The sequence below is a fragment of the Plecotus auritus genome (genome assembly GCF_963455305.1).
Source record: "Plecotus auritus genome assembly, chromosome: 6".
NCBI classification, from domain to species: Eukaryota; Metazoa; Chordata; class Mammalia; order Chiroptera; family Vespertilionidae; genus Plecotus; species Plecotus auritus.
The window spans coordinates 151,301,760-151,317,751 of NC_137773.1; the positions used below are offsets into that span (position 1 = coordinate 151,301,760).

The window sequence follows — 15,992 nt, forward strand, 5'->3', positions numbered from 1 at the left end:
AACTCTCTGAGAGCTACTTTCCTAATCTGTAATAAATACCGTACTGTTCTGATTAATCCTAATAATTAAATGAAGTACAGTAGGTGAAAGGACTTAAACATTGCAACAGAACTATATACCAGTGGCATTTATCACTACCATCTATATTCCTGATTAGAGTAAAAAAAAATAGTGGCAAAGGACATGGATAAAAAGTTTTGAGCTATAATTCAGGTATAAGACACCTGGTCCCAATAGACAATGGAGGATGAAGAAGAAGGTGGAATAAAAAAAATAGCTGAGGTTTCTAGCCTAGACGTTTTGTGTTGTAACAAACTAACACAAATCAAAGTTCAAATTTCAACTGGGCCACTTGCTGTGGAAATCTGGACAGTGATTTAACCCTTTTGAGCATTGAGTCCTCCTTTGGCAAAATGGATACAGTAATATGTATCTCCTAGAATTGTTGGAGAATTATCTAATTGAAAAATACCTAATTCTGAATTAGGTTGAATGTTAAAGTAACCAGGATTGTGCTTGATAAATGAAATAAGTTATGGCGTAAATAGTACAGGCATACCTTGTTCTATTGCACTTAGCGTTATTTCACTTCACAGGTGTTGTGTTTTTTACAAATTGAAGACAAAAACCTTCCACCCGCAAAAAGGTTAAAACTCACTTTTATTGCACTGGTCTGGAACCAAATCTGCAATATCTCCGAGGTATGCCTACATAGAATATGGATAGAACTATCCCACAGAAAATACAGATTTCTTTCCAGGACACATGAAAAAGTTTATGAAAATTGAAGACATGTTGGGCCACAAAGGAAGTTGCAAAAATTCTGAAATGTCAATCTTAAAAAAACAAAATTCAGAATATAAATGCCAAAAGTTTATAAATCAACTGAAGAAAGACAGCTATCAAATACATGTTGAGAAACGAATTGATTCATGGATTTAAAAAGCCAATAATCTACAGACAATAGAGAGTTTATCAAAGTTCAGTATGGAAAAATCAACAAACAAGCCGATAAAATGTAATCTTAAAAAAGGTATAATTAATCAGAGCATCAAAAGTATAAATTGCCTAGATATTAATCTAATAAAATCTGTGCAAGACCTTTATAAAACTTTATTAGACTTTTAAAAAGAAATAAACAGAGATGACAATGTTTATGAAAAGAAAAATTGAATAGTAAATTTTTTTTCCAACTTATGTATGTAGATTCAATACAATGGCAATAAAAAAAATCTTAATTTTTTCTCTAATTTGAGAAATTACTCCTGAATTTTATGTGCAAGAGCAAAGGGCTAAGAATAGCAAAAACACTGAAGATGAAAAGTAGGAAATTTGAATTAAGAAGGCATTGGTATTAGCACAGAAATAGACCAATAAAATCAGAAAGTCCACCAAAACGACCCACATATTTATAGAATTTTGATATATGGCAATGCTGGCATCAAGAATCAGTATGTATACAATGGAATACTATGCTGCTGTAAAAAAGAAACAACTCTTACATTTGCAGCAGGACAAATGGACCTGGAGAGCATTATGCTAAGCGAAATAAGCCAGTCAGAGAAAGATAAACATCATATGATCTCACTCATTTGTGGAATATAATGAACAACATAAACTGATGAACAAAAATAGATCCAGAGACATAGGAACATCGAATAGACCATCAAACCTCAGAGGGAAGGCAGGGGAGGGTAGGGAAGAGGGATAAGAGATCAACCAATGTCTTGTATGCATGCATTTAAGCATAACCAATGGACACAGAAGTAGGGGAGGTGAGGGCAAGTGCTGGGGGGGTGGGAGTGGCTGGGGAGAGGTCAATGAGGGAAAAAGGAGACATATATAATACTTCAAACAATAAACAATTTAAATTAAAAAAAAGAAACAGTGTGTGTAGAGAGGACTTTTCAATAAATTACATAGGTATAATTGTTATATGTATGAAAATATTGAAATTAGACCTTTTTATTACCTCACAAAGTTCCAGGTGAATTCACGTCAAAGGTAAAACTAAAACCATTCGGAAGACATAGGAGATGATTGTTGACTTTGGAGTAGAGAATAAATTCTTTAAAAAGACAAAAGCACAACCATAAAGAAAATGATAAGTTTTTAGCAAAAGATTCCTTAAAGAAAGTGAAATAAAAAAAAATGTTTGCAACATCTATATATATAAAGAGGTAATATGCAAATTTATCCGGGACGCCTTTACAGTCATGACTGGCTACAAGCCTTAATAGTCACGACCAGCGTGACTTGGAGCACGCCCCCACCCCAGCAGACACACAGGGGTGGGGGCCTGCTCCCAGTGGCCACAGCATGGTTCGGAGCACGCCCCCACCCCAGCGGACACACACAGGGGGGCCTCTGCGCGTAAGCTGCAGAGGAAACACCTTTTCTGACTGCTCATTGGCTAAGCTCCCTGTACGCCGCCACTTGCAGTGTTCTTGGTAACTTGGGTAATAAGAATCCAAGAAGGTGATCTAGGGTTTTTTCACCTCACTCCTGGAGGAAAAAACGAAGGTCCACTGCTGGAGGGGCTAAGAAATGTCATATCCTGCCCTAGCCAGTTTGGTCAGTGGATAGAGCCTTGGCCTGCCGACCTCAGGGTCCGGGTTTGATTCTGATCAAGGGCATGTACCTAGGTTGCAGGCTCCCTCCCTGGCAGGGGCCCAGGTCAGGGCTCATGCAGGAGGCAACCAATTGAAGTGTCCCTCTCACATTGATGTTTCTCTCTGTCTTTTGCTCTCTCTTCCATGCTCTCTAAAAATCGATGGAAACATATCCTCAGGTGAGGATTAAAAAAAGAAAGAAATGTCATATCCTATGAAAGACACATCTTGAAAATGCCTAAAGAAAGTTGTCATTTTTTCGTGGTAAAGGGACTGGAGTCCATGTTGATGAAAACACTTTGATGGCTGCGGCGGCCGGCAGTGGCAGCAGCAGCAGGGTGATGGGGTGATGCCTTCCCCTGATCAGCCCGGTCACCTCCCACAGAGGGAGGCCAGACTGCGGCTTAGGCCTGCTCCCCATGGGAAGCGGGCCTAAGCCATCAGTAGGACATCCCCTGAGGGCTCCTGGACTGTGAGAGGGGGCAGGCTGGGCTGAGGAACCCCCCCACCCCAGTGCACGAATTTTGTGCACCGGGCCTCTAGTATACATATAATGGTTAAAAGTTTACTAAACAGAATGTATAAAGAACTCTTAATAGCCCAACAGAAAAATGGCTAACAGACTGGAAGATGCTCAAGATCATTGCACTGTAGTATTCAGTGAAAGGCAAATTGAAACGATGAGATACCATTTCACACCTCCATATTGCCTTTTTAAAAAATCTAACAATTTCAAACAAGTGGCTGGGATATGGGCCAACAGGGAATCCACAGTTGGTGGGAATGTGAATTAACTACTTTTGAAAACAATTTGATATGATCTTTTAAAGATTAAGATGGGAAAATAGACATGCCCCAAGACACAGCAATTCTATTCCTAGAGGTAATCTACAAAAATGTTCATTGCACTGTTTGTAATAGCAGAAATAAAGGAAATGACACAATGTTAATCAGTAGCAAACTGGATGAATAAATTGTATAGTTAAATGATGGAATACTATACAGTGAAAATGATTCAGCTGCAGATATATACAACAACACAGAATCTTAAAAAACGGACAAATAAGCAGTATATTGTTTAAGGGCATAGGAAAGATAAATTTAATAATCAGGACAGTACTTACTCTGAGGGGAGGGGCACACAGGGCTTCAGAGATAAGGTAATTTTCTTAAACTGAGTACTGAGAACACTGGTGTTTGCTGTGTTATTCTTTACACTTTACAAATTTTGTAACTATTCTTTTTTATCTATGCAAATTTGATTTTTAGAATTTACAAAAATAAATCATATTGGAAATACAAAGTATTTATAATTAAATATTGAAAGCATTTGATAGCTTGATACAACCAAAGCTGTGTTTTGCAGCTAGGTGTCTAATATGTGCATGGCACCGCTCCAATCATTGGGAATATAACAAACAAAAAATCTTGCCTTCTTGGAATTCCCCTTCTATTTCAAGAATACAAACAATAAAGTCACTTTCTAAATATTACAGTGTAGGAGAATGTGATATATACTATGGAGAGAAATAAAGGAGAATAGGAAATGTTTGGGGGAGGGGGACAGGAAGGCCTCACTGAGAAGGTGGCATTCAGCAAAGACTTGAAGGAGATGAGGATATGAGCCATGCAATTATCTGGGGGGAGAACATTCCAGGTAGAGGGGGGACAGCAAGTGCAAAGGTTCTTAAGGGGGAGTGTTCCCAGTGTGTTGAAGGGATACAAGGCAATGTGACCAGAGTTGTGGAAACAAAGATAACAGTGGCCTGTTGGCCATTATAAGGACTTTGGCCTTTACTTTGAGTTGAAATGGGGAGAGATTAGGGTTTAGGGGGCAGAGGAAGGACTGAGTTGTCTTTTTAAGCAAAGTCTCTTTGCCTGTTGTGTTTGATTGACAGGGACAAAGTCAAGGAGACCAGTTTGGACTATACTGCAATGGTCCAGTAGAGAAATATTAGTGGCATAGACCAGGATGGTAGTGTAGAATAGGTGCAAAGTGGTCATAGTCTGGGTTTATTTGGAAGGATTTACTGACTGATCAAATGTGGGAGATGAAAGAAAAAGAGACAACTAGTATTCCATTTTGTCTTGGTAACTGGAAGGATGGAGTTACCACAAAATAAAATAGAGGTGACTATAGAGAAGTAGATTTGAGGGGAAATGTCAGATCTCCATTTTGGAATGTTAAGTTTCAAGATGCCTTTACACATCCAAGTGGATCTGTGCAGTAAACAGTTATAAGTTTGAGGTTCAGGGCAGAGGTCTGGACTAGACATGTGCATTTAGGAGTCATTGACATAGAGATGATATTTAAAGCCATGAAAGCGTAGAGCTTGCCTAGACAATGAGTCTGCATAAAGAAAGAGGTCTAGAAACAGTCCTATGCACCTCAATGTTAGGAAGATGTAGAATCAAGGAGGAGGCTGCAATGGAGTAAAAGAAGGAATGGCTGTAGAAGTAGGGGGAAATCATGGTTTGATACCATAACAGTATTAGTGGCCTTGAAAAAAGTAGTTTTGGTGGAAAGATCTGAATGAAAGCTTGATTGAAATGGGTTTAAGAGAAAATAGGAGAGGAACTGGAGCAGGAAGTGTAAACTCAAGTTTTTCCACAAAAGGGAATGAAAATGTTTTAAGTAGAGGGAGAAATGGAATCAAGAGAAGTCTTTAAAAAAAAATAGCATGTTTGCATATGCTGGATGCCAGTAATCCAGGAGAGAGAGGGCAGTACAAAAAAAAAAAAAGCCACAGGGGCTATTGGAAGCAAAAGTCACCAAACCCGGATGCCAGTGATTGAGAGGGGGAAATTGTGCAGGAGAGAGGCTGGGATAAAGTTGAGTAGGCAAGAGTGGGCTGGGATCTAATTCACAAGAGATGGGAGTCTCCTTAGATAGGAATGTGAACATTCTACAGACTCTGCAGGGAAGACACAGTATATGGGCACAGATGCTTGTGTGCAATAGATATGGTAGTGTAAGCATGTAGAAGTTCTCATCTAATTGCTCCTATTCTCTCAGTGAAATAGGAAGCTAGAGTCAGCTGAGAGTGAAGATGGAGGAAAAGGTGTTGGAGGTTTGAAGAGGAGAATTTGTGAAATAGTTATCCAAGAGCATAGGGGAATAAGTAGGCTAAAGAAATATATTATGGGTCCTAGCTGGTTTGGCTTGGTGGATAGAGCGTCAGCCTGTGGACTGAAGGGTCCTAGGTTCAATTCCGGTCAAGGGCATGTACCTTGGTTGCAGGCACATCCCCAGTGGGGGGTTTGCAGAAGGCAGCTGATCAATGTTTCTCTCTCATTGATGTTTCTAACTCTCTATCCCTCTCCCTTCCTTTCCGTAAAAAATCAATAAAATATATTTTAAAAAAAGAAATATATTATGGTTGGCACACAGGGTTCACTTTGAAGTTCATGACCATGAATTAGAAGCAAGAATATTTATTTTAGTAGGTATTATTGATACTCTGCCCAGATTCTTTTGGATCCCTTTTTATTATTTCCATGTACATCCTGGTTTAGTGGCTTTTGCTTCCAATAGCCAGCCCCTGTGGCTTTTTTTGTTTGTTTTGTTTTGTATTGCCCTTGGCCTACTGGAAGCTCCTTTGCCCCAAATGTTGCAATGCCTAAGATGGCCCTTAACCAATGACTGTTGGGTTCAGGCATATGAAATTCTCATCATTCTTCCTTTGGAGATATGACAACTCTCAGATGTAACTTATACTGCAAATATTTTTTCCATTGTTTTTCAGAGAGAAAGTAGAAAGGAGGGAGAAAAGGAGGGGGGTGAGAGAGAAAGATAGAAAAACAGAGAGAGAGAGAGAGAGAGAGAGAGAGAGAGAGAGAGAGAGACAGAGAGAGAGACAGAGACAGAGAGACATCGATGTAAAAGAGACCAGGGGTTGTGGGGGAGGGTGAGGAGTGAACCCAAAACCTAGGTACCTGCCCTTGGTAAGAAATTAAAGCTGAGGTGCGTGGGCCAATCCCCTAACCACTGAACAACACTGGCTAGAGCCTTAGGGGATATTTTGCCTCTGTGCTTCTCATCTCCTGCTTTGTACATTTAAGTCTCTTGGACCATTTACTCAATGTTTTCCATGTTCAAACACTATGACATCAGTCTTTTAATCTTCTCTTTTCTTGATCTCTAGCTACAGCAAACACATTTGAGATACTATTGGCATCAATATCAAAAGTTACTTCAATTTGTGCAACCTATAGGATGCAGGAGGGTTGCCTGTGAGTTCAAATTTGCCACTGGTTGTTATCCTTCATCAGTGCTCATTCAATTTCATAAGCCTGAATGAGCACATAATTGTCAGAACAGATGGTGAAGATCCAGTTCATCCTGGCATGAACTATTGTATTACACTTGATCAGAATAGTCATTACTTCACCAGTGGTTTAATACCAAAGGAAAAGGTGTCATATCAAAGAGCAGCAAATCCTGAATATTTTCAATTCTCTGGGACAAGATGGCTGCCTACACAGCTGCAAACATAAGTAACACCCTTATCACGATTAATGCTTTTTCAATTTCTTGCTATTGAAAACAGTCTTGTAGGATTTTCTAAGTTTCTGAAGTATGGAGATGCTGCTCATTAAGATGATGTCATAGGTCTGAGACTTATCTACCATGATGTGAGGAAGCGGTTAAAAACCTTTTCTTCTTCTCTGCAGACAAATTAAGTTAGCTTTCTAGCTCTTTTATTCTGGAAACTTGGTAAAGAAGGCATGCCAGCTGTGTTTCCAGGCAACATTACTTATAGTAAAAAATAATATCTAAGTGATCCACTGCATCTGAACTGGAAGGCCTATGAATGAACTACAAGTATCTGGTGGGATGCTTTGGGTTTTCCTAAGTGCAATGAGGTCTCACTACTGGTCATGCTCCTTGCTAGGACCCTGCAAAGTGTTCCCAGAGGACTGCTGCTAGAGATAATGGCTCATGTGGAGCGTGAGGCTTCTAACCCAGGCTGGCACCCATACTCATCCATTGTGGTCTTATTTCTTGGAACCTGAGCTATCACCAAAGGGACAGAAGGTCATAGAATAAATCAGAAACTCATCTACACCTGCCCTGCTAGTGTACTGTATTTCCAGTCTCCACATGCTTCTAAACGAGCCAGTGCTGGAGGTGGCCTGTTAGGGCCTTTTGAGATTGACTGTGTAGTCAGTCTTATTCAAACAAGTGAGTGTTCCTAACTATACACTTAAATGCAAAGATTTCATTTTGTCATTTAAGGTTGGACAAATAAAAAGTGCCACCTCTTTGGTTACAGATTAACACATTTCTTTTAGCACCAAATGTCTCGTTCAAATCCTAAACAATAGTTACGACCATTGGCTCATTGATGATTCTTATATTGATATCATCAGTGGGTTCCAGACTATATGGAGGCCTGATGCATGGAGTGGTTAAATTTAGCTGGTTCTGTGTTCACAGTATTAATGATGATTTCCCCAAGTGGGCTTCCCTGCCTGCCTCTCTCTCTCTCTCTCTCTCTCTCTCTCTCTCTCTCTCTCTCTGTCTTTGTTAGAACCTAGTTAGAGGAAAAGGTTCTAGTTTGGTGGCTTTCAGTTGTGTTTTTTGTATGTGGTTTTTTGAGATAAAATTTGTTACATAAAATTCAAAAATACGTATATTTAAATGTATAATTTAGTGGCTTATATTAGCACATTCACAAAGTTGTGTGACCATCACCACTATACGTATATTCCAGAACATTTCCATCTCCCCAAAAACCCTTACCTTCCATTCCCCATCCACTAGGGCCACTAATCTAGTTTCTGTCACTATGGATTTACATATTCTGGATATTTCATAAAATTTGTATTATATAATATGTGGCCTTTTGTGAGTGGTGGTTTTTTTTTTTTCACTTAACATAATGTTTTCAAAGTCCATTCATATAGAATGTATCAGAACTTCATTCCTTTTATGGCTGAGTAATATTCCATTGTGTGGCTAGATCACATTTTGTTTATCCGTTCATTTGTTGATGGACATTTCAGTTGTTTCCACTTTTTGGCTGTTGTGAATAGTGCTGCTATGAATATCATTGTACAACTTTTTGTGTGGGGAAAATGTAGATTTACAGTGTCAAGTACACAAAACACAGAGTTTATTTTTTTAATCCTCACCTGAGGATATTCTTCCATTGATTTTTTTAGAGAGAGTGGAAGAGAGAGGGAAAGACAGAAACATCGATGTGAGAGAAACACATTGATTGGTTGCCTCCTACATGAACCCTGACCAGGACCCAGCCAGGAGGAGCCTGCAATGGAGGTATATGCCCTTGACTGGAATTGAACCAGGGACCCTTCTGTCAGTAGGCCGATGCTCTATCCACTGAGCCAAACCAGCTAGGGCAAGTTTATTCTTGTATTATTATTTATTCTTGCATTATATAGTCTACTAGTGGCCCGGTGCATGAAATTTGTGCACGGTGGGGGGTGAGGGGGGGTTGTCCCTCAACCTGGCCTGCATCCTCTCCAATCTGGGACCCCTCGAAGGATGTCCTACTGCAGGTTTACAGGGCTTGGGCCTAAACTGGCAGTTGGACATCCCTCTCACAATCCGGGACTGCTGGCTCCTAACCGCTCACCTGCCTGCCTGCCTGCCTGATTGCCCCTAACCACTCTGCATGGCAGCCTGCTCGCCCCCAACTGCCCCCCGCCACCAGCCTGCTCACCCCCAAGTGCCCCCCTACCAGTCTGATCACCCCCAACTGCCCCCTGTGCCAGTGTGCTCGCCCCCCAACTGCCCCCCCTGCTGGCCTGCTCATCTCCAACTGCCCCCTCTGCTGGCCTGCTCACCCCCACCTTCCCTCCCCACTGGCCTGCTCTCCCCCAACTGCCCCCCTGCTGGCCTGCTCACTCCAAACTGCCCCCCCCCCGCTGTCCTGATCACCTCCAACTGACCCCCACTGACGTCCTGCTCACCCCCAACTGGCCCCCCTGCTGGTCTGCTTACCCCCAACGACCCCACCCCCCACCAGCCTGATCACCCACAACTGCCATTCCATCCTGGCCTGATCACCCACCACTGCCCTCCCCTCTTGGCCTCTAACTGCCTCTACCTTGGCTTTGCCACCATGGCTTTGTCCAGAAGAACGTCCAAAAGGTCTCCTGGAAGGTCTCCCAGTCTAGTTAGCATATTACCCTTTTATTAGTGTAGATAGAGGCCTGGTGCACAGGTGGGGGCTAGCTGGTTTGCCCTGAAGGATGTCCCGGATCAGAGTGGGGGTTCCCTTGGGGCATGGGGCAGCCTGGGCGAGGGGCCTGTGGTGGTTTGCAGCCCAGCCATGCCCCCATGGGCTGAGCGTCCTCACTGGGGGGGGGGGGGGCATGGCCAGCCTGGGTGAGGGGCTGAGGGCTGTTTTCAAGCTGGCCACACCCCTTCAGGGTAGGGGTACTTGCTGGGCTGCCTGGCCAGCCTGAGGGGCTAATGGCTGTTTGCAGGCTGACCAAGCCCCCCAGTGGGGACCCTCACCTCATGGGGGTGTGACCAGCCTCAGTGAGGGGCTGAGGGCTGTTTGCAGGCTGGCCACACCCCCTTCATGGTGGGGGTCCCCGCTGGGGTGCCTGACCAGCCTGGGTGAGGGGCTGATGGCTGTTTGCAGGATGGCCACAGCTCCTTCAGTGGGGAGGGTCCCACTGGGGTGCCTGGCCAGCTTGGGTGAGGGGCTAATGGCTCCCAGCCCCTCCTTTTTTTCTTTATTTTTTTTTTTTTCAGCGCCTCCTTGATTGGAGGCCAGGACCTGCTGGAAGCAGGTATCTGGGATTTATTTATCTTCTATAATTGAAACTTTGTAGCCTTGAGCGGATGCCAGGGCCAGCTAGGGCGGGTGGGAAGCTTGGCTTCCTCCATCACCGGGGGCAATCCAAGCCTCCTGCTTGCTCCAGCTTCGTGGCTGCCGCCATCTTTGTTGGGTTAAATTGCATACTCACTCCTGATTGGCTGGTGGGCTGGCTTGTGGGCGTAGCAGAGGTATGGTCAATTTGCATGTTTCTCTTTTATTAGTGTAGATATGAACAACTGTACACCTATTTTTGCCCAAACGTTTTTACCTTGGAGCGGAATTGCTGGGTCATATTGTAATTCATATGGTAACTTACATGGGAAACTTTTAGTTTTCGTATATATTTCACCAGGGTCATTTACCATCATGAAAGGCCAGTGCTTCAGAAATGACTGCATCATCAAAAACACATTCCATCAGATGCTTGGCATTAAAAAATATTTTGATAAGTTTCATTGCAACTTGACTCTTTGGATCATCATGTATAAATTGTCTCATGTCAAGATAAACAACATAGCTTGAGGTGGTCCCATTTCCTGACCATTGGTAATGATCCCCACTTTCTTATGCTAAAAGGCACCCATCCAAGATTAGATGATGCCAAGATCAGTGCTCCTTGATATGATTGTTGGGAAGGATGGGTCTGGTTTGTAGGAGAAAGATGCTGCTGTGCCCAATCTGACCTCTTGTTCTTTGCAGATGGAGGCTGGAGGCCTAGGTAGAAACTTGAAAGGAATAATTTTATTTCACTTTCCTTTATTAGCTGTTACATTAGGGATTGATTCTTCTGCTTGTTTATTTTAAGGCCTCTTTCATGCTGTTGGGTTCTTTAGAAGTTGGGTAATTCTCAACTGCTGATATAGTAAATGAAGGTATAGATTGGATAGTTTTGATATGGTAGCTGGAGTGTATTTCCTTAGCATATGTGAGAATTTCTATTACCTAGTGTGGAAAGCCAGTGCCCTGGTGTCTGTGAGTTACTGGAGCACTGTTGCACTTCCCTAATCCAGATATCCACTCTAGTATCTTGCTTATCAGAATTCCCATTGTAGAGGGCTGTACTTGGGTACTAACCTTGGAGATGCATATGGGTTTATCTTTCTAATGGCAGATGAGGGGTCACTAACCCAGCTATTCCAGCATCCTTTAATTGAATTTCTGACTGATCACCTCCAGTTGTTCTTCTCCCAGCCTTTCTTTACTTAGATGTGAGCATTGTCTAGGGGTACTTCTGATGAAACTCATGATTTACAGACAGTGAGTAAAGTCCTCTCTTCTGTCTATGTGAGTTACAGTTTCTCTAGCTGCCACTGTCTTGCCATCTGCATTTTATCATCCCAAACTCATGTTCTGAGCTTCTGGCAGCACCACTCTTGGCTTTCCAACATTGAAATGGATGTATTTTCATTTTGTGTTTCTTACGACATTTCAGTAGGATTAGCGGAAGAAGGAAAATAAATCTTTGTAATTGACCATTTCTTTTCTCTTGTCTAGATCAGGACAGTCCAATCCAACTTTTTATCTCCAGAAGGGCTTTCAAGGATATGTACTCAGAAAAAAACCACCTGGTTCACTTCTTCCTAAAGCACATAAGGTGTGGTAATGATACATTATAATACAAGTACAATAATACATTCTTTGTTGAAAAATAAATGCATTTTATACACACAAAAACAATTTAAATTGCTTTTAAAAGTCATCTCATGATTATTAAATAATAGAAAATTCATTTTATTTCTTAGATGAAAATTTCGCTTGAATTGTATTTCCCATTTTTGTTTTGAAAAAGGATTGATTTGTAGCTGAAATTAAGTCTATAGGCTATTAATATTGGACAACATCCAGTCCTCATGTGGATTTCATTCCTTTTTGTACAGTTGGCTAGAAATATAGTCATCCAGTGAATATTTTCAGTGCCACTCATTTATAGATACTTTGTACCTTGATTTTATATTTAAATTGTTTTTAAAAGCACATTATATCCTATATAATAAAAGCCTAATATGCTAAGTGTCAGTTGTCCAGTTGGCCATTCAACCAATCAAAGCATAATATGATAATGACTAGGGGCCCAGTGCATGAATTCGTGCACCTTGAAAGGAACTGTGGGCCACGAGGCTGCGGTGGTCTCAGCCCATCCTCCATGCCTCTGCCCAGCCCCTCCTGCTGTGGGCCCCCGGTACCCTGTCTGCGGCAGCCCTGCTCCCGCCGCCATCACTCCCATGCGCTGACAGTGCAGAGCGATTGGGTTCAGCGCCAGCAGTGGGGGCGAGCGGGACCGGCACCGTCAGCGGGTGTGAGCAGTGGCTCCAGCTCTGGCTGCGGGTGCGAGCAGGGCTGGCGCCAGCAGTGGGTGTGAGTGGCAGCACCAGCACCGGCAGCGGGTCTGAGCGGGGACGTCACCGGCAGTGGGTGTGAGAGGTGGCTGCCGGCCCCAATCGCCCCTCAGGAGCAGGGGGAGGTGGAGAAGCCCTGAGGGGCAATCAGAGCCAGCAGCCACCACTCACACCTGTTGATGACACCAGCCTGCTGCCGACACCAGCCATGTTCTGTGCGCGACCCCGGTGGTTAGCGCACGTCATAGTGACCAGTTGTTCCATTGTTCTGCTGTTCGGTCTATTTGCATATTAGCCTTTTATTATATAGGACTAGAGGCCTGATGCACGAAAATTTGTGCAAGCATGGGCCTTCCTTCCCCTGGCTGCCGGCACTGCCTTCGCTCCGGCTGGAGCTGCCTTTCCTCCTTCCCACGTTGCCCAGAGGTCCAGAGTGGCTGGGGCAGTGCAGAACACCTGCGTCGTTGCCATGGCGACAACACAAGTGTCCCGACCCGCCCCCAGCCGCTTGGTGCCTGCATATGCAAATTAACCCACCATCTTTGTTGGGTTAATTTGCATACTCACTCCTGATTGGCTGGTGGGCATCACAAAGGTAAGGTCAATTTGCATCTTACTCTTTTATTAGTGTAGATATGCTAAGGCTGCTCAACCACTCACTATGACGTGCACTGACCACCAGGGGACAGACAGTTGACCAGTCGACCAGTCGCTGTGACATGCATTGACCACCAGGGGGCAGACGCTCCAACCAGTAGGTTAGATTGCTGCTGGGTCTAGCCGATCTGGACTGAGCAAGATGGGCTGGACACGCCCTGGAGCCCTCCCTCTGTCCCTTCCCCGCTGGCCAATCTCCCATGTCCCTCCCTGGCCCCAGTCATGCACCGGTGTGGTCCCTTGGCCTGACCTGTGCTCTCTTGCAATCTGGGACCCCTCGGGGGATGTCAGAGAGGCAGTTTCAGCCCGATCCTACAGGCCAGACTGAGGGACCCCACCAGTGCACAAATTTGTGCACCGGGCCTCTAGTCTTGTAATAATAGCTATTCACTGACTTATTCTAAAATATTTGCTATAACAATCCTCTGAGCTTTTGGTGATAAAAAAGAAATATTTGAATATCATTTTATAGTATTCTCTAAATACTAGACTTAGTGAGAATTATAAAGAATTTTTTTAATTGAGGCATTCTATTTTCAGAAAACATAAATTTTTAGAGAAGAAAACAGGAGAAGAAAGAAATCAAAGTCCTGGAAAACATTAATATTTATAATTACAGTGTTATTATAATCATGTATAACAGGTGCTTCCCAGGCCCAGGTGACTTCCCAGGTCTTTAGGGGTGGGCTTAATAGCATAGTAATGGAAAATGCTGATTCTGACTTTCTTGGTCCCATATCATATTCCCAGACACATGAAGTAACTTGGATGCTTAAGATAAAAAAAAAGTTGGGTAACTTTTTTTTTTTATCCTTACCTGAGGATATGTTTTTTATTTTTAGAGAGAAAGGAAGGGATATAAAGGGAAGGAGGGGGGGACAAGAAGGGAGGAAAGAAAGGAGGGAGGGATGGAGGGAAGGAGGGAGGGAGACATTGATGTGAGAGAGGGAGACATTGATTGGTTTCTTCCCACACACACCCTTACCAGGGTTCAAACCCACAATCTGGTTATGTGCCCTGACCAGAATAGAACCTGTAACCTTTTGGTATACAGGATGATGCTCTAACCAACTGAACCACCCAGCCAGGAAAAGTTGGGTAACTTTTATGAAACTTAACATGACCTATCCAGATATTTATGCCCCAATAAACAGCTCTACTTGACTCTCTTTTTTATAACATCCTACCGGAAGACATTGAACACAACATAATGCTCTCAGCTCAAGGATCTGGATTACTCTGTTTCAAGTCCCTTTATTTTTCCCAGATCTGCATTGAAAAATAGCAATGCTCCCATACTGTAATCCACTTTGTGACTCCCTAACCCACCACCATCCCACCCCACCCCCATTTCTCATAACCAAGGTGGTTATAAACACTTTTTTTTCTACAGCCATTGGCACTGCTGGCTTCTCTCACCTTGGTCATAGGTTTAGTCACTTCCCTGCTCTAGTTATTCAGCAGCAGCTGCTTTATCCATGCTGTCAAAGTGAGCTGCATGGTTTCTTCTCCTGAGGAGGGATCAGGAGCACCACCGGGCAAGGGGACTTTGCTCGCAGATGAGTCGGCATCACAGTTCTCTGTAAACTGTCCTCAGGTCCTGAGTGATAAGCCCATACACCTGTTATGATTGAGGAGGCCCACTCTTCTCACTATCTTATTTGGGCTCCTGCTTCAGTACCAGCTTGCTCCTTGTTGCCTCCTTTCCCAATAGTTATCTTGAGCTGTACAGCAGCCTCAATTACCAGGAAGGATCCCTATGCCCTGCCTTGGACACAAGCACCTCCATTGAGCTCCAGAAGGAGCAGTTGATTTTTCCTTCTCCTAGTACCCACTGGCCCCCCAGGATCCTGGAGCTGACTGTGCCAAGAGCATTAGAATAGAGACTTGCCTGAGTCCCCTGGGGAGACATGAGAGAGACAGAGTGAGCCAGTGATCAGGGAACTGCTGAGAACAAAGATGTTTATGATAATACCTGTGAAATAATTGTTATCAGGATCTGTTGTCTTCATATATCCAGAACCAGGATTTGGCTCCATGAATATGCCTATCCTATTTAGCATAATTTATCATGTTTTAGTGCTGGCCTAATTTAGTGCTGCACAAAACTACATTTAAGGAAAATAATAAGGAAACTATTATCCTCTAGGTCATTTAAAAATGTAATTCTAGCCTTAATGTTAGCTCACAAGTAGTTATTAAATTTCTGTGTTTCTGATTTGTAATAATCTAATTTCCTATTTAGATTGATAGAGAATTTAAAGTCCAGAAAGCTTTGTTTTCAATTGGATTCCCCGTTCCCAAGCCTCTATTGTACTGCAGCGATGCTTCTGTCATTGGAACAGAATTTTACGTGATGGAACATGTGCAGGTAAACTAACGCAATCTTACTTTGTTGTGCTTTTATTTTCAATTAAGAAATTAGATGTTAATAAATGATAGTTTATTAATCATTTTAGGTCATTAGTTTGCTTTGCAGACTTTTAATTTGAGCATATATTTTCCTCTAGGTGTCAGTAAAGAGCTATATGTAATGGTAATACCAAAATTGTCCAGAAAGTAGTGGGGGAAAAACTCCAAATTATAAA

The 15,992-nt window shown here is 42.9% G+C and overlaps 1 protein-coding gene across 1 annotated transcript in view; it reads left to right on the plus strand.

The window, feature by feature from the left end:
• ACAD11 (acyl-CoA dehydrogenase family member 11) overlaps window positions 1-15,992 on the plus strand; it is an 88,517-nt gene that overhangs the window by 1,271 nt on the left and 71,254 nt on the right. Inside the window, exons 2-3 of the mRNA XM_080673731.1 lie at window positions 11,906-12,005; window positions 15,650-15,775. Coding sequence (XP_080529857.1) covers window positions 11,906-12,005; window positions 15,650-15,775 — 226 coding nt within the window. The remainder of the gene's footprint in view (window positions 1-11,905; window positions 12,006-15,649; window positions 15,776-15,992) is intronic.